The following is a 20397-nucleotide window of genomic DNA, read 5'->3' as shown; positions in this document are numbered from 1 at the left end:
GGGGCTTCTCCCACCGCCAGGCGCCACACTAGTAAAGGCACTCCCCTATTGCTTTATACACTTGCACAAATTTTCATGCACATTCAGCCATTAAATATCACATCCAGATCATACAATCATACATTCATGTTCCTCAAATACAAGTATATATATGTAACTCCTCAAGTCATCGAATCATCAAGACAAACACTCATGTGTTTAAGTGTTGGAGTTTAAGAACACATTCTTCCTAAGTACTAATATGTCACCTTGACAGTTTAAATAGCAACCACTTCATCTAAACACCTTTTCATGCCAGCAATCAAGATACCCGTGTAGCCACACCAAATGTATCATACAAAAATACTCATCCCAAGTTTTTCCCATGCCTCCTTAACTAGAGTTCATACATAATCCCAGCCCCATTTTGATAATTCTAACATCACACAAGTATCCTCCTTTTATACTAACAATCATCCAAACACCCATCACTTAAATCTTTGGTTCCCTTCTGTGCACACCACCCACTGGACATGCCAAAACGCTGCTGGCAGCTCGGGATCGCCTGGCGGTATATCAGGTACCGTCAGGCGGCGTGTCAGTGATTCCAGAACCATTTAGGTTCCTTCACGTCTGCAGAAAGCTATTATTCCCAATTTTTCCAATTCATCTTCTCCTCACGGATTTAGTCACAGGTATTCATACATTTAACACACACAAATCAATTCCATACCAACTGTTTGAGACTTATTATTAACATATTGCCCATTCCATACCTCACATATAACAATCGCATGTAACTCATAAAGATTTACGAGTCTGTACCCAACCCCATAATTATCAAATTTCTACACACCCGCTAATCATCATCCAATCACGTTAATGAAAGTATCATCAGTATTATATAAGTGCATCACAAAAACATCCAAAAACACGTCAATTTACGCAGTCCCAGTGAGTGCCGCCTGGCGGGTCCTCTAAGGCCGCCAGGCGGTTCATCACAGAACCCAGAAAACGCTAAAAAATGTTGCGTCGCCTGGCGGAGAATTCTTAGTCGCTAGGCGGTTCTGGAAATTTTTGCCCAGAACTTACGAGTTTGAACGCGAAAAGGGTAAAACACAATCATCAATCCACAGATACATTCCAAAACAGAGAAAAAAAAAATACTAATAACACATATGAACAGCTCCCATTACCTCGGATCCTCGCTCCAATTGCAATTTAACGATTGGTGCTTGTTGTCCAAGGCCCCCTCTAAAGGTATCTTCTTCAACTCCCTTCAACCCTCACTCTCTCCCTCTAGACCACGAAAATTCCCAGCCTCCTCTCTGTTTTCCTTTGCTATCACTCACTCTAACTCCTTACTTCCTCACACACTCCTTCCCCTCTCACCAATTCAGCCCAATTAAATAAAATTAAAAGAAAAACGAATTAAATTTATATTTTTAAGTTTTATAATCATTATTCTTGTTTAGTGCACCTAAACTGACACCTCTCTGCTTTCTTAGGGAATTCCTATAGTTTTTCAGATTTTCCATCACCTGGCAAAAACAAAAATATAGATAGAGTCCATTTCCTTTAACCCAAGGTTCAAACCCATGACCTCCCAATTACCAAGTTCATGCACAACCACCAAACTAATTCATGTTTCTTATCAATTTACCCATTCGTATGAACTTAAATCATGCTTTCACATTCACAATATAGTAGCAAAATAAAACAAAATTAAATAAATCTAATAATGACATGCTCAAGACTTGAACCCAAGTCCCTTCAACCTAATTTAGTGCTCTAAACCACTTAAGTTCACATTGTTTCTTGTCTAGGATTTTTCAAAGAACTCTCCTAAGGTAGTCTCAACCCTTCATCTCTTATATTCTTTTAATTATTAATTTTATGAATTTCTTGGATCTCACATTACTCCCAACTCAAAAGAATTTTCGTCCTCGAAAATTTTACTTACCAGAAAATAAATATGGATATGATTCCTTCATGAGTTCCTCCATTTCCCACGTTGCTTCTTGTATTGCCTCATCCCAAAGAACCTTTACCATCCAGATCTCCTTCCCCCTCAGTTTCTTGACCTGAGAGTCCATTATCCTTACCGGTCTCACGTTCAATGTCAGATCATCCCTGAACTGGACATCATCAGTCTCTAGCACATGGCTGGGATCCGCAATGTATTTACGCAACTGGGACACGTGAAACACATTGTGCAAGTTGGCTAGATGTGGTGGCAACGCAATTTCATAGGCTACCAGCCCGATTCTCCTGTTGATCTGATATGGCCCTATGAACTTCGGCGTTAACTTTCTAGATTTGATTGCCCTCCCAATGCCTGTAGTTGGGGTGACTCGTAGGAACACATGATCCCCCGCTTGGAATTCTAGCGGCCTCCTCCTTTTATATGCATACGACTTATGTCTACTCTGAGTCGCACGCATCCTGTCCTGAATCAGTTTGACTTTTTCTGTCGTCCGTTGCAACAACTTCGGCCCAATAGTCACTGACTCTCCATCCTTATACCAACATAGAGGGGTTCTGCATCTCCTTCCATATAATTCCTCGTAAGGCGCCATTTCAATGCTTGAGTGGTAACTGTTATTGTAAGTAAATTCCACCAAGGGAAGTATTTCACTCCAACCACCCAAATGGTCCAATACACACACCCGAAGCAGATCTTCTAGTGACTGAATTGTTCTTTCCGATTGACCATCCGTTTGAGGATGATATGCAGAACTCATTCTAAGTTGAGTTCCTAGTGCTGCTTGTAAACATTGCTAGAACCGTGAGGTGAATCTCGGGTCACGATCTGACACTATACTTGCTGGAACCCCATGTAATCTTACAATCTCCCGAATGTATAACTTTGCGAGTTTATCCATTGACATCCTCATATTGATTGGTAAGAAGTGCGCACACTTGGTGAGTCTGTCAACTATTACCCAAATGGCATCATGCCCTTTTACAGATCGAGGTAGGTGAGTCACAAAATCCATAGAGATACCATCCCACTTCCACTGGGGTATCTCCAGTGGTTCTAGGGTACCTCCTGGCCTTTGGTGCTCAATTTTAGCCTTCTGACACACTAAACAGGCTGCCACAAAATCCGCCACATCAGTTTTCATCCCAGGCCACCAGAATGACTCCTTAAGATCCTTGTACATTTTCGTCATACCCGGATGGATACTGAGGCGGCTCTTATGTCCCTCATCTAGGACTCTCCTTCTCATTCTCCAATTTCCAGGCACACAAATCCGATCACAGAATCTTAAGATACCATCAGCCCCCATCTTGAATTTCTTTCCCTTCTCTGTACCCAGCCATCCAACAATCTGTTGTAACTCAGCATCATGCACCTGCCCTTCTCGGATCTCTTCTAGGAAGGTGTTTGTAACCATTAACATACTGCACCAGATATGATCATAATTTAGTTGTAATCCCAAATTCATATCGCGTAATTTCTCTATCAGTTCCAATTCTTTCACCATCAGTGAAGACATATGTACCCGCTTCCTGCTCAAGGCATCGGCTACCACATTAGCCTTGCTTGGATGGTAGAGGAGTTCAAAATCGTAATCTTTAAGGTACTCCATCCATATCCTTTGTCTCATATTAAGTTCTTTCTAGTCAAATAAATACCTTAAGCTCTTATGATCACTAAAGACTCGGAATTGGGAGCCATATAAGTAATGTCTTTAAGTCTTAAGAGCGAAAACTACCGCAGCTAGTTCCAGATCATGGGTGGGATAATTCTTCTCGTGGATATTCAACTGTCGAGAAGCATACGCTACCGCCCTTTTCTCTTGCATTAATACACATCCCAACCCCTGGTATGACGCATCACAGTACACCTCAAATGCTTGAGTTGTATCTGGAATAGCTAATACTGGAGCCGTAATCAGTCTCTTCTTCATCTCTTCAAAGCATGTCTCACACTGTTTCGTCCATGAGAAGGGTTTGTCCTTTCGCGTGAGTTGTGTTAAAGGACTTACCATTTTGGATAACCCTTCTATAAATCGCCGGTAGTACCCAGCCAATCCCAGAAAACTTCTCACCTCCGTCACCGTTTGCAGTCGTTCCCATTTCAACACGGCTTCTATCTTTGCAGGGTCGACTGCGATACCATAAGCCGAGATTACATGCCCAAGAAATTGGACTTCGCTCAGCTAGAACTCACATTTTGATCATTTCCCATACAACTGATGTTCCCTGAGTATTTCCAACACCACCCTCAAATGTTCAGCGTGTTCATCCCAATCTTTGGAGTAAATGAGGATGTCATCGATAAACACAACAACAAACTTATCCAGACACTGTCGAAATATGCGATTCATATAATCCATGAATACCGCTGGAGCATTTGTCACCCCAAACGGCATCACGACATATTCGTAATGTCCATAACGAGACCGGAATGCCGTCTTTTGTACGTCCTCAGGTTTGACCAAAATCTCATGATACCCAGATCTTAAGTCAATCTTTGAGAACACCCCAACTCCTCGCAGCTGATCTAATAGATCATCTATCCGCGGTAATGGGTACTTGTTCTTAATTGTGAGTTTGTTTAACTGACGGTAGTCGACGCATAATCTGGAACTCCCATCCTTCTTCTTAACCAGTAATACTGGGGCTCCCCATGGAGATGCACTTGGCCTGATGAATTTCTTCCCTAACAGATCTTCTATATGCTTTTTGAGTTCGGTTAATTCAGCTGGCGCTATTCTATAAGGGGCGACAGACACCGGACCTGCCCTAAGGATGAGGTCGATAGTGAAATCCACATCCCTGCTTGGGGGTAATCCAGGAACTTCGTCAGGAAACACATCTGTAAAATCAGCCACCACTGATATGTCACGGATCTGCTCTTCACTACTCTTTTTCTCTGGCTGAGCTATCATCATGTAACAGGTAGCTCCTTCTCTCAATTCTTTCATAGCTTCTTGAGACGAGATCAATTTTACCCCTTCAGTTTCTGGGAATATCAATCTGCGCCGTCCACAATCCATTACCACATGGTGATTGGACAGCCAGTCCATCCCCAATATCACATCCAGATCCTCCAACGGCAAGCAGATGAGGTTCACCTTGAACCTACGACCCGCCACTTCAATCGAGCATCCATCACAACTAGTACTGGTTGTAACTTGTCAGACGTCGGTGTCGAGACTACTAGCTCGCACCCCAAGTCATGAACCTCTAATCCCAACCTCCCCACACATGTATTGGAAATAAAAGAATGCGAAGCTCCCGAATCAAAAAGTACCCATACATTCTGACCCATCATTACACACGTATCTTGTATAAGATTACCTGCTCGGTTTGCCTCGGCGCTAGTCAGCGCAAACACTCTCCTTGCTACTCTTGGCCTCTCTGTAGAAGGCAACTGTGGTCGTGGCTCTGCGACCGTCTTCTTATTAGGGCACCTGTCTGCAAAGTGACCGGGTTGATCACACACAAAACACTTCCACCCCCTCCACTACTCCCTACGTTACGAGCAAGTCTGGGGCAGTCTCTCTTTAAATGTGCTCCCCCACACTAGAAACACTTCATCCCTAACGAGGACGTCTGAGGTCGATTATAAGGCTTCTTCTGGTGTCTAGCCTCCACAACATTCCTCTACGATCGGGCTACGCGACTAGGCCCCATCTCTAACTATTCCACACTTTTTGCTTGTTCCACCAAAAGAGGAAATTCTCTGATCCTGAGTGGCACCAAAACCCTGAGCAACTCATGTCGTAGACCCCTATCAAATTTCCAACAACGCCATTCCTCGTTGATATTCTGTGTGTAAAACCTCGCCAGATACAAATCTGTTAACGTAAGCCTGCACAGTCATATTGCCCTGCTGCAAAGTCAAAAACTCTGCCTCCCTCTCATGCTTAGCACTATCTGGAAAATATTTTTCCAGAAATCTCTTTTTGAAATTCTCCCAGCTCACTTCCTCCTCCCTAGTCCCCATCTGTTGCTGCATACCAACCCACCAATATTCTGCATCACTCACCAAGAGAAAGGTGGCATAGGCCAGCTTCTGTTCATCTGAGCAGCCGAGTACACGGAATATCTTCTCGCACTCCCTGATCCACGCATCTGCGTCATCAGGAGTGGCCTTGCCATTGAATTTGGCTGGTTTGTGCCTCATGAAATCATCCATGCTGACAGGTCGGGGTGCAGGCTGTGGTAGCACCACCTGTTGTGGCTGCATAGCGTCAACCAATCGGTGAATAGCATGGGCAATTTCATCAGCTGAGTTATTGGCACCAATCCTTCTACCTCTTCCACCAGCCATTTCCTAGTTTCTAGAACATAAGTATCATACACCATTATAAGTTATCTCGGAAAATGCATTACCAATACACACCATGCAATAACACATATCTCAAAAACTCTAAAAATTCAGTCAATTTATACTAGTCTCACAATCGCAATAAGCTCACTTCCCCAAGGCCCAAAAATCATTTTGAAATCATATGCTCTGATACCAAATGTAACACCCCAGGTGGACATTACTAGATAAAACTCACTTTCACAAAACATACTTTAAGAAATTCAGATATTATAATAAGTTCCCAAGCGCGAGAAAATTTAAAACTTAACTCGCTATAATCCATTCATGCTGTCTCATCTTTATTACATGTTCATAATGGATAAAACATCATAGTGTCTATTACAAAATGTAGGAAAGCATAGTATAATGAAAATCCCCCATCGGTAGCCTCGCTTTGTCGCTAAGCATCAGCATGATCACCTGAATTCCCATCTGCTCCCACGTGACAAGTCACGTGATCATTGTCAAACACAAACACACAAACAAGAAAGGGTAAGCTGAAAGGAACACAATATGATCATAAGATAAAATAAATTGTCCCTTACCCAATCTAACTTAATTAATTTTAGTTTGGTACACTTGTTATCAAAATAGACTTCCAATATCATAACCTATATGAGAAAATATCCAACCACAACCTTGGTCCTTAGGGATTATCATGCTCCCACGAACCTACCCGCTCGTGGTCCAACTCTACGGACCTCCCCGCCCGTAGTCCAACTCTATGAACCTGCCCGCTCGTAGTCCAACATGCGTGAATACCTACTATGAACCTCCTCGCCCATAGTACCCTCAAGTGTGCGCTCGGAAATACGAACCTACCCGCTCGTATCCCCACACAAGAGTACAACCGATACGGACCTCCCCGCCCGCATCAATCACGCATCTCACAACTCTGTTACGAACCTCCCCGCTCGTAACCAAATCCAGCATATCCTTGACCAAGCTACCAAGGAAAAGGAAAGAAATCATCCATGCAATTCCATCTGCAAAGGACCCCTGCCACTGCACTTCCGCCTGGCGCCTCTCCATGAACCGCTGGGCGAACACGCTCCAGGCCACCTGGCAGTGTCTTTCTACCGCCGGGTGTCTGTCCTCACACTCCTCTCTGTTTCGTGGCTTACCGCCTGGCGGGGCTTCTCCCACCGCCAGGCGCCACACCACTAAAGGCACTCCCCTACTGGTTTATACACTTGCAGAGATTTTCATGCACATTCAGCCATTAAATCTCACATCCAGATCATACAATCATACATTCATGTTCCTCAAATACAAGTATATATATGTAACACCTCAAGTCATCGAATCATCAACAAACAATCAAGACAAGCACTCATGTGTTTATGTGTTGGAGTTTAAGCACACATTCTTCCTAAGTACTAATATGTCACATTGACAGTTTAAATAACAACCACTTCATCTAAACACCTTTTCATGCCAGCAATCAAGACACCCGTGTAGCCACACCAAATGTATCATACAAAAATACTCATCGCAAGTTTTTCCCATGCCTCCTTAACTAGAGTTCATACATAATCCCAGACCCATTTTGATAATTCTAACATCACACAAGTACCCTCCTTTTATACTAACAATCATCCTAACACCCATCACTTAAATCTTTGGTTCCCCTCTGTGCAGACCACCCACAGGACATGCCAAAACACTGCTGGCAGCTCGGGATCGCCTTGGCGGTATATCAGGTACCGTCGGGCGGCGTGTCAGTGATTCTAGAACCATTTAGGTTCCTTCACGTCTGCAGAAAGCTATTATTCCCAATTTTTCCAATTCATCTTCTCCTCACGGATTCAGTCACAGGTATTCATACATTTAACACACACAGATCAATTCCATACCAACTGTTTGAGACTTATTATTAACATATTGCCCATTCCATACCTCACATATAGCAATCGCATGTAACTCATAAAGATTTACGAGTCTATACCCAACCCCATAATTATCAAATTTCTACACACCTGCTAATCATCATCCAATCACGTTAATGAAAGTATCATCAGTATTATATAAGTGCATCAGTTTAACCATATCACAAAAACATCCAAAAACATGTCAATTTACGCAATCCCAGTGAGTGCCGCCTAGCGGGTCCTCCAAGGCCGCCAGGCGGTTCATCACAGAACCCAGAAAACGCTAAAAAATGTTGCGTCGCTTGGCGGAGAATTCTTAGCCGCCAGGCGGTTCTGGAAAAGAACTTACGAGTTTGAACGTGAAAAAGGTAAAACACAATCATCAAGCCACAGAAACATTCCAGAACAGAGAAAAAAATACTAATAACACATATGAACAGCTCCCCTTACCTCGGATCCTCGCTCCAATTGCAATTTAACGATTGGTGCTTGTTGTCCAAGGCCCCCTCTAAAGGTATCTTCTTCAACTCCCTTCAACCCTCACTCTCTCCCTCTAGACCACGAAAATTCCCAGCCTCCTCTCTGTTTTCCTTTGCTATCACTCACTCTAACTCCTTACTTCCTCACACACTCCTTTCCCTCTCACCAATTCAGCCCAATTAAATAAAATTAAAAGAAAAACGAACTAAATTTATATTTTTAAGTTTTATAACCATTATTCTTGTTTAGTGCACCTAAACTGACACCTCTCTGCTTTCTTAGGGAATTCCTATAGTTTTTCAGATTTTCCATCACCTGGCAAAAACAAAAATATAGATAGAGTCCATTTCCTTTAACCCAAGGTTCGAACCCATGACCTCCTAATTACCAAGTTCATGCACAACCACCAAACTAATTCATGTTTCTTATCAATTTACCCATTCGTATGAACTTAAATCATGCTTTCACATTCACAATATAGTAGCAAAATAAAACAAAATTAAATAAATCTACTAATGACATGCTCGGGACTTGAACCCAAGTCCCTTCAACCTAATTTAATGCTCTAAACCACTTAGGTTCACATTATTTCTTGTCTAGGATTTTTCAAAGAACTCTTCTAAGGTAGTCTCAACCCTTCATCTCTTATATTCTTTTAATTATTAATTTTATGAATTTTCTGGATCTCACACCAAGGACAAGCGGACGAAGGCCACCTGGAACGGTCAGTTGACCCTGACGATATGTAATTGAAAATCACATTGAGATCCTCCTTAATGTGAGCGTTGACAAACATCGGCCATGACTTGTCATTCTCATCCAACTATTTGGACACAAGGACATGGTCGGTCAGTGCAGGTACGTTCAACATCATCAGTCGCGCAAACCCAAAATAAAAGATCTGCAATTAGAGTAAAATAGGTTAGTAATCAAGTTTATAAAGCAATTGGATCGTGATTAAGAAACCCTAATACAGCTCCATGCGAAAAACTATAAATAGGAGCACAAAGTAGGTTAAGTTGGTAAGGACTTTTTACTTCACATTTATTACAACATTAATTACATGCCCTGAACTGACTTAAGCATCAGAGCCTGATTGACGAGCAGGAAGAAAGGAGAAATTGTGACAATAGAGAAAAAGGAGACTAGTGAGTGTTTTAGATAGTGCTCAGTCCCTACACCTGAAACACTTAATAATTGAATTATTTTTATTTTTTAAATAATTTTTTTCGTTGAAGTAATTAAAATATTTTAGATTTTAATTTTTTGTCTAGATAAAGTAATTTAATTTTTATTTTACAACAAACTCAATTGTATCTTTGAGTCTAACTTAACTTAGTTTGACCTTCAAATTGATACAATTCATCTTGACTTTTTGTTCAAGTTAATTCGAGTTGATTCGACCTCAACTAGTTCGACGTGTGCAAATTAAAATCACTTCAACCTTAACATAATATGAATTAATTTGACCTCAGTTGATTCAAATCAATTCGGTCTGAATTGACCAGACTCAACCTTCAATTAAAGTAGATTGATTTAAATCTTATGTATAAACCAACTCGACTCAACCTTTGAACTAGGCCGGCCTAGCTCGACCTTCAGCTAGGGCCAACGTAACTCATAGTCATTTCCTTTGGACCTTTAATCCGGGCCGACTTGGCTTTTGACCTAAGCCGACTCGGCTTTCGACCTAAGCTAACTCGACTTGACCTTCGACCCATACCGAATTGACTCGAATGTTGACTCGGACTTACTAGGCTCAACCTCTGACACAAGTTAACTAAGTTAATCTTCAACCTGGACTGACTCGATTCACAATCATCTCGTTGTGATCTTCGAATAGGAAAAACTTGGCTCGACCTTCGGCCTGAACCGACTCGGCGGACCTAGGACCCGGGCCTACTTCAAGCCATCTCCTACGACCCAGATCGAATTGACATTACCTCTGCCACGTGGCAAGACCCCTCATTTAACACAGGTAGGAGTGGCAGAAAGGGTCTGCCTAGCCTGTTTTGGCTCGACCCACCCTTGGCCACCAAAAACGAGCTAGGCCAAGCTGGCCCGCCACTTTGTTTAATTTTTTGTTAAAATTTATTTATAAAATTTGTTTGTATATATACTTATTAATGAATATTTAAAACATATTTAATTTTGTAAATATTTTCTAAGCTTTTGATTATTAAATAATTTTATTGAATAAATTAAAATAATTATTACAATTATATGTTATTAGTCTATTATAATTTAGTTTGTAAGTTTTAATGATTTAAATTATAATAATATTATATATTTACATCTTTACACAAATATAATATAGAAAATTTAATCTTTTTAATTATTTTTAATTTAAAAAAAGAAAAAAAATAATAAAAAAGAGCCAACAAGCCAAGTGTGGAGATTGGTCTGCCTTTGATTTGTCAGTTTGGCGGACTAAGCAAATTGGATCAAAACAGACTTGTGGGTTGAAAATGCCAACCCATCCCACTTTGCCACCCGTAGACAGGTGGCAATTTTATTTATTACAAAAAACAAGAAGAAAATTAACAAAAATTAAAAGGCATGAATTGACACGTAACATATAAATTAACATAAATAACCAAATTAAATCACGTTTTCAATAATGAGGACTCAATTAATACTAATAAAAATCCAATAACCTAATTAAGATTTTTGAAAAAAATAGAACCAACGGAATGTTTAAACCAATAAATAAAGGGTTAAATATGTTTTTGGTCCCTCACGTTTAAGTAAATTTTGGAATTAGTCCATTTTCGAAACTTGATACCAATTTAGTCCTTCATCTTTAGAAATGTGTGAATTTAGTCCTTCTTATCAAATTTTTTTAAGTTTATTTGACATTTTAAATGTATTTTAAGATAATATTTAAGTTAACATTGAAGCAAAAGTGTGTCAAACGTTGTAAACAATTCAAATACTATCATGAAATGCACTTAAAACATCAAATAAACTTAACAAAATTTGGTAAGAAAGACTAAATTCATACATTTCTAAAGATGAATGACTAAATTGGTATCAAGTTTCGAAGAGGAACTAATTCCAAAATTCACTGAAACTTGAGGGACCAAAAACATATTTAACCCATAAATAAACTATGAAATCAACCTAGTGTAAAAGCAAAAGAGATTAACAACCCCCGAAATGGTATTAATTACTATTTTAACTCATGTACTACACAGAACAGATGTTTATTTTGATACAAGTGAAATTCATAATAAATAAATATTTTGAAATATATATAAATAGGTTTACAATAAATTATTTAAATTGTTCTGATGAATAGTGAATACTCTGATTCCATTTCTGGAATAGAACTTGATCTGATTAATAATCAATTGGTACCAAGCTTCATTTATTGTCTTACTACACAGTTTAAGTTCATCAGATTACAAAATAATCATACAACTGTATATAAATACTCACTGAGGTTTCCAATTCTAAAATTTTTCAAGCTTCAGCAACTCCCAAATTCAATAACCAGCGTAGTGATGTTCTTGAGAAGCAGAAATGATACACTTACAATCAGTATAAGTTCTAATCTGCCAGCAATAAAAACTTTTCTTCATATAAAGTTCATTGTTTATGATGGAGAAATATAAAAATAATACCAATAATAATAATAATAATAATATAATAATAATAATAATAATAATAATAATAATAATAATAATAACAACAAAAAACATCCTATAAACATATCCATAAGCTATCAAGGGTTGCCATCAACATGTCATGGCTCAAGTGTTAAGCTAGCTTGAATTAAGCACTTAACAGAGGCAACCAGCACTGTAGAAACAGCATTTTTTTTTTCTATATGGATAGAAATGCAGAAATAATTTAAAAAACAAAAAACTAGAGTGCCTAATTGTTTACAAAAACATCTTTGATGTGCTCAGAGAGATGAAGATAACAACTTCAAAGGTCTGCTACAGTTGAATCGTTGAGCCTTAAGCATTCATATTGATATCAATACCATTTTGCAGTTTGCACACAATGATAAGCTGCATAAAGAAAACAAGTAAATCAGTCTGGTGCTTAAATCCAAAACAAACTACCAGATAACCCTTCATTTTGCTTTAACCAAAGTTTTCTTAAAACTTAATTCACATTCAATTTATTCATGCTTTCTCCTAATTCAATCAGGAGGAGTTATTGTGTGAATTAGAATTGAACAAACCTGATCCAGGTGCTGATTATTTGCAGAAGTTTCTTCCATCATGCTACATTCTGGGGTTCCCATGCACCATTTTGTTTGTCCTCCACCCTCCTCTTCACTGTGCTCTTCTTAGAATCATCAAAGTTTTGGTGTATGTTTCCCAAGGATTCTTTTTTTCGCTTCCTTTGGAATGTATACTTCAGAGGCTTACATTCATCTACTTGACTGCAAGATCTATCTTTTTCTATAAAAGCTTTTTCATCTTTCATACCAGTATTTGTAGATGAAACATCAACAACAACCTCTACTTTCATGTCAGAGCTTGGACCTGTTAGATTCTGTTCAGCACTTTCTCCTGAATTCGATAACTTGTCATCCTTCTCAATTGCTTTCTCCACTAGCTCAGTGGCTTCTGCATCAGTCAAAAGTGGCACTGACTTCATATTTGCATCATTTTCATCTTCACAACATTTGGCATTACCACAGACAGATGAGCACTGCTCAAGAACAAATGATGGTTTACAACTTCTAAAAGCAGAAGGTTTTAATCCTAGATGTCTATGTCTTCTTCTCGTTCTTTTCCATCTAATAATGGCACTAAGGTTGATAGAAGGTAGAGAGCACACATCTTTGCTCAATTTACCGCTGTCATGAAAACGAAATTTACAAGAAAGAAATCGAGACCTGTAGAAAAAGATCTTCCATTTTGGTATTTTAAGGAGCTTGAGATGCTTATGAATTTTCATTTCCTCAATCAGTGCACTATATTTTGCAACTTTCCCATGAACATCTTTAGCAATGACCCCAAGCTTTTTACCATAATGTTCATTGCGTACATCTTGCATGAGAAGCTTTTCATCCAGCAAATTTCCTTCAAGTGCACGGATTCTCTGAGTAAATCCATTTCGGCAAAGTTCAGGTTCCTTGCTTCTTGTGATGACCGAAGCAAAGTCAGAGTCATGACCAGAAGAATCCTCCAAATTAGAGATGTGCAATTGCTCAGTTTGTTGTTTTGGATTACAGCACTTCTTATCTAAGATGTTCATAGTCAGTGATTTGTTTACCACATCACAGCTTGTTATACATTCAAGTTCTTCATGAGGAGAAGATATTGAAGTCTCAGGTTTTACACTCACACAAGTTGCAACCTGCTTTATGTTCTGCCCATTCAAAGGCTGTACCTGGTTATTCCTTATCTTTTCTAGCACAAGGTGTACATGCTTCAGTTCTGCCCTAAGATCTGTTACCACATCCTCAGCTTCATTCAACTGTGCTTCAAGCTCTTCAATTTTTCTTTGCTGCTGCAATGATGCTTTCTCTGCTTCAGCTGTCTGTTAACAAAGAAAGCATTCGTTTATGGAAATGCATTAGTTTGTGACTTTCAAAGGAGAAACAAGAAAATCCAACCGAGATTATTAGATTATAAGTTTGTTCAAACTTCAGTAAAATCAATGTTTTAAACCCCGGATTTGATTCCAAAAATGCTATAGCAAGATAGCATATATGGAATAGCTGCTATTAGATTTTCTTTTTTCAGTCTATACAATGTATACTAAACATATAGATTCTCAAAAAGTATGAAAATTACTATAAAGTAATAACATTCATAATTAACAATAAGTCACAAGTGTCTTAAATATAACATATAAGTAACTACCATCACAAAACATCAAAGCATCCTACTGAAAACAAGATCAATGCTTACTTCAGAGGATAACAAAAAACAATTTGTTCAGGCCTTTTTCAACAACAAGCCAAAATGAAATACACAATAGTAATATAACCAAGAGTTTTGATTTAACATATTACTTCATCCAGAAAATGATAAGTGTGAATTTGATAGAAATGGGATCAGATTTGGATCTAGAAACAGAATGTCTTTACTGATCTTAAAGAACTTCTCACACAGAAACAGTTCTCAATTGAATTAGTCCAAGCTATTTCAAGAAACTTGAACCCTCCCACACAACTTTAGAATTGTCCTGACAAACTTCCCTCTATGCAATATTCCTGCCAACTATTAACAAATTTCCCTCTATACAATATTCCTGCCAACTATTAATAAACTTCCTTTATAAATAGTTTCTACTCAACTAACCAACAAAGGACCCAACTAACTTCTTTCCCTGACACATTAGATAGAACATTGTTTTGTTCTATCAGAATTCCACTTCAACAACAAAAAGAAAAACGTCATACTACAAGAACATCACATGTGATCCTAAGGATGTTCCACTTCAGATTCCAAAATGAAGCTCAAAGTAGGCAGACACTGAAAAATTGAAAATTCTAAGACTAGTTTATGTGTTTGGCTACTCTGGCTTATAAAATAATTTACTCTGCATAATAGATTGATTCAGTGAAAAGTGAATTGTTCTTGATTCTACTACATAGTTCTTAAAAATGGTATGTGACCCATAAAGTTTTCAAAACATACTCATAAATACATTTAAAAGTGACTCTACTTCATCATTCACACAAAATCCATTCTTATACACTGGCGTTAAATGCTCACTGTCAGTCAAATACAAATCTAACATTTCAATATCAACTAAATTAAAATCTAACCTAAGCAGATTCTCGAATCATTATAATCATCAAATAACCATAAGAACCACAAAATTTATCACTGCAAATAAAACCTTAGCATCCATCATCTTCTTCAGACGCATTAACATACAAAGAGCATTTTCTTTGGTTGCATTGAGCTCCTGCTGGAGCACAAGTGCTCTCTTTTCCGACACCATTACCCGACCTGCAGACTCCTTCATAGTATTCAGAATTACATCTGCATATGCCCTCTTCAAAGCCACCACTTCCTGCACAACCAAATATACTGTTACTGGAAGAACCACCATTATCAAAACTCAATCACATAAACATAAACACAGAAAACATCAAACTTTCCCTGTTCTTCCCTAATCAGAATTTGAATTTTACATCTATGTTATACTAAAATTCAATACAAACTTTTAGCATCCTAATTTTCAAGGTAAAATCTTGATTTGGGTTAAAGTTTGAAGCTAAAAACAGTTAAACTGACATCTAACACAACTTTAATTACGCAGATTGTCACAGTAAAATATCAATTTCAACCATGATCAGATAACAACACTACAAACATTAAAGCTGGACTTGAAACAAACTTTTATTTCATAAATTATCACTTGGTAAAATTCTAATTCTAAAAGGAGGAAAACAATGCTAAAAAAAAAGAAGAAGAAACAGTTAAGGAACTATATCTACCGTTCTGTACATAAATCAAAACCAAACAAAAAAACCAGAAATCAAAACTAACAACATAACATTACAAAAATCAAATTTTGAGGCCATGGGTGCGTTCGAATAGCCATAAAACCATCAGAGTCGTCAGATATGGCGCTAAAGGCGACGGAGAAAGCAATCAGTGATGGTGACGTTAGGTAGTTAGGTTAGTTTTTAAAAAATTCAAAATTTCAAATTTTGAAGATAACCAAACTCACATGAGATTGATGCTGTAACATTGGAGTGGAGAAAGAAGAATGGAGAGTGTGGAGAGGTTCCGGTTGAGAGGAGAGAGAAAACTTTCTCTCTCTTCCCTCCATTGTTGCTGCTTGAACAGTGTGCAAATGAGTTTCTGTTACTTAGGGACAGTTATTGACAATTTTCTTTTGCTTTTATTTGAATTTTTAATCTATCTTTATTTATTAGAAAAACTTAATTGAATGGAAACAATATTTCAGTTTAATTATTTTACCTTTATCAGGAAAACATTAAATTTTTTATTAATGAGTTTATTTACATTTTGTTGTTGTTAAATTTATTTTATTTTTTAAAATTGAATTTTTCATATAAAAGTCAATTATTTAAATTTGTTTCTTTAAATGTTAGAGCATGTTATTAAGGTAAGAAAGTAGTTTACAAAAAAAAAATTTAAAACTAAAAATAAAAACGTTGTTTTCGTGAATCACAAAATGTTTAATTTATGGCTATTTCTTAATTATTTTTCTTTTCATTTTCACATTTTTTAAAGCTGATTTTATTATATTTAAATCAAACTAGTTATATTAAGAACACTTTCAATGAAATCCAACTAAAAAAATATGATTATAATAGAATATAAAATAATTAATTATACGCACAATTAAATAGTTTTATGGTTTTATATATGGGAGATACGCGAGGTATCATGTTTTATACATAAGTTTCATAGTTTAAATGTTTTGTACGTGGACTTTTATTATATTAATAAAAACAATTTTTCTTTTAAAATTATAAAATTTGAAATTTAAAGAAATACTTAATTATCAGTGTGTTTTATTTCTTTTTTTTTTGTTTTATTCGATCCTAAATTTAGCATAATTATGTAAAGTGTCATAAAAACATTTAATCAATTAAAATTTAAAATAAAAAACAAAATGTGGACAAAATTAAAGATTTGACTAAAATGATGATTTTTTTAAAATTAATATTAGGCATGTTTATTTTAAATTACAGAGAATAGAATAGAAAATTAAACAAATTATTAGAATAAAAATTATATTTAAGAAAAATAGAACAAAAGTGATTACAGATGTTTGACAAATGGTATTTGTTGTATGTCATCTAAATCTTATATCTTAAAAATATTCTTTTAATTTAATATGAAATATAAATTAAATTTGATTTATTTTATGGTCTTTAAAGTGTAAAACTCATATTATCATATATATATATACCTCAACTATAAAAGTCTTAGATGAAATGAATTTGTAAAATGCAAGTCCCATCAAAATTAGAATAATATCATAAGTATAAAACACTAATGTATGAATATCGATATTGATCTTACAAGCATTGAATACTAAATGATACAAAGTATTTAATAACTTTAAGTCATCTTAAATCTCTTTGAGCATAGTGTGTTTAAATAGATAGAGAATTATAGTAGTATTTTTCTCATCCAAGTTTTTTCTTCACTTCAACCACTATGAACACTTGAGAAAAAAATGTGCAGTAAGAAAAATTGTTTAGTTCTCAAGTTTGATGATATAATTGTTATTAATCATCATGCATTTGAAATATTATGCATTTAAAATATTATCCGTTTTTTAACATATAATGTATCATGATTTTATTTTTAAAAAATGTCTTAAAAAAAGAAAAAAAGAAATAACATTAAAAGTGTCTTAAACCTCAGATTCTAAATCAGATGAGATAGTTGTTTGTAATAGAATAATTGCAATCTCATATATTTTCCTTAAATCTTAAATTATAACTTTATCAATATAATATATTATTTCGAAAATTCACTAAAGTAATATCGAAGGATGCGACACTACTTATCTATTTTCAGAAACTCTTATATTCAAAATTAACATTATTTGACCGATTATTCTAAATTTAACTTGTATGAATTTTATATTCAATAATTATTATAATTTACATAAAAAAATAGGTATTTGAAACTCTAAATACAATTTAGCTTAAACTAACTCAATTATCACCGTCATTTTCAAATAATTATCACATACAAAAAATTCTACCTCAATCCAGCCAATAATACATTTCACTAATATAATTCAATACTACTTAATAAATGTAAATAAAGTAACTTTTCTTGCTTTGAGACAATGCATTTACTAGCAAAATCACTTTTATTTTATACACCTTTAAAAGTCCAAATTGTACTACTAAAACTTCTAAAGTTTACAAGGTCACCCTCTTTTCTTAATCAAACTTAAAAGGAAAAAGAAGAATAAAGGATTGAATCTCAGAAAAAAAAAAAAAAAAAAACAAGTGTTTATTTTGATATGAAAGTCTATGATGTGCCTATTGTTATCTTCTTATAGATAAAATTTCTTTAACATGTAACTCATATTTCTATAAAGAGAGAGAAAATAGAGTATATAAAAAGATGCTCTTTTTTGTCTTTATAATTTAAAATTTTAGTTTTATCTTTTAAAATATAATTATTTATTAAATTTTTAAAATTCGACTGTAATTTTAAAAGTTTTTTATAAAATTGTGTATCTTTACTTTTTCTTTTTTTTTCTTATTTTTTATACATTTTACTCTATTTTTAATAAATATATTAATTTAATAACATTACAATATCATCATCTATTAATATAATATCACACATATTTAAAAATACGTACACAGGCACGATAGTATCTGTATTTACGTTAGTATATATATATATATATATATATATGAAAAAAATTATATTTTTAAACAAAATTTAAAATATTACAGTTAGGTGTCAATTTAGATATAATATATGAGAAATTAATTAATTAATTAATTTAAAAAATAAAAATTAAAACTAATGTAAAGGAGTTATGAATAGCCCATACCAGAATCCACACGATTATTGGCGTTGGTTCGACGTCGTTTTTAAGAGGCGGGAAATCTCGCAGTGTTCCTCTTTTCGCATCTACAAAAGCTGGTCGTTGGTTTTCGCTTTTAACTTTTCTAATTATTATTATTATTATTATTATTATTATTTTAAGATTGAAAAGAAACACTGTTTTTTTTTTTTTTCTTTCAAATTTCAAATTTGTAGAAAAGTGAGAACATTGAGGGCTGAGTGGGGGACAAAGACCTGGGTGTGCCTCCAATCCATTACTTAAAATGATGGAAAATTATTGGTATTATATTATCATGACTTTAGATTTTATAAGATATAAAATAGTAATTTCTGAAAAAAAGTTATGTCTAATATTACTAAGCATTATATCAAACTAATAACATAGTAGCTTATTAGCAATATTAAGGTTCACAATGTTATATGCATGTTTATTTTCTTCCTAACTTTAAAATTCGTTGGAGAACACATATTAACACATTTTAGAAATTAATTAAAAATTTGACATCCAATAATTAAATTAAACAAGTGTATTAATTAATTTGAAAAATAACATCAATGCTTTCTTTTTCCACTGGGCTTATTGTGTCTCAAGAAAATTACTATGGGCACCCCCATAATGTTTTCATACACCCTCATTTTCACAAAATGTCGATTTTACCTTTTGTGATTTATATTTTTATGGATTCCTAAAAGTATATCTTCTGTACTTCATCTTAATTGGTCAACTGCCACTTTGGGTATGAAGTTTTGTTCTTACTTCCTGCACCCTCCTAAATTTCAACTATTTTATCCTCTTCAAAAGTCACTGGTTACTCGTTCCATTCCGAAACAAACTATTCAGAGTTTCTGAAATAAGGTTTTCAGAACAAAATTTTCTTAATACCTGAAATGCATTACAAACAAAAATTCAAAATAGAAATTTCAAAATAAACCTTTTCAGAACACATATAATACCTTTTGAAACGAATTTTTAAAAACACCTCATGTTAAATAGATTATTGAAAAAGTTTTCCGGAACACATGAAATACATTCCGGAAAGAACTTAAAATAACAAACTTCTTTTTCACGTTTTCTCTACTCTTCCTATAACAAATAGTGGTGTGGTGTAGTAGTAAAAGATAATTTATTTTTGAATTAAATATGTTTTTATCTCTTAATTTTCACTCAATTTTAGAATTAGTCCATTTCAAAACTTTGAACCAATTTAGTCTTTCATCTTTCGAAATACGTAGA

General features: G+C 35.4%; 1 protein-coding gene across 1 annotated transcript; it reads right to left on the bottom strand.

Moving 5' to 3' along the window:
- Positions 1 to 12278: 12278 nt before the first annotated feature.
- On the bottom strand, positions 12279 to 16452 carry LOC114181289 (uncharacterized). The gene is made up of 4 exons (XM_028067706.2): positions 16315 to 16452; positions 15475 to 15651; positions 12854 to 14163; positions 12279 to 12677 (listed from the first exon to the last, which is right to left on the bottom strand). Exons 1-3 carry the CDS (start codon positions 16414 to 16416, stop codon positions 12892 to 12894), a joined length of 1551 nt encoding a protein of 516 aa, XP_027923507.1. The 5' UTR covers positions 16417 to 16452; the 3' UTR covers positions 12279 to 12677; positions 12854 to 12891.
- Positions 16453 to 20397: the final 3945 nt, after the last annotated feature.

The sequence above is a fragment of the Vigna unguiculata genome, chromosome 4 (assembly GCF_037176805.1).
Source record: "Vigna unguiculata cultivar grain cowpea cultivar isolate G323 ecotype 2 chromosome 4, ASM3717680v1, whole genome shotgun sequence".
In the NCBI taxonomy this organism is placed as follows: Eukaryota; Viridiplantae; Streptophyta; class Magnoliopsida; order Fabales; family Fabaceae; genus Vigna; species Vigna unguiculata.
The sequence above is the reverse complement of the archived record's forward strand: the minus strand, read 5'-3'. Positions and strand labels throughout refer to the sequence as shown.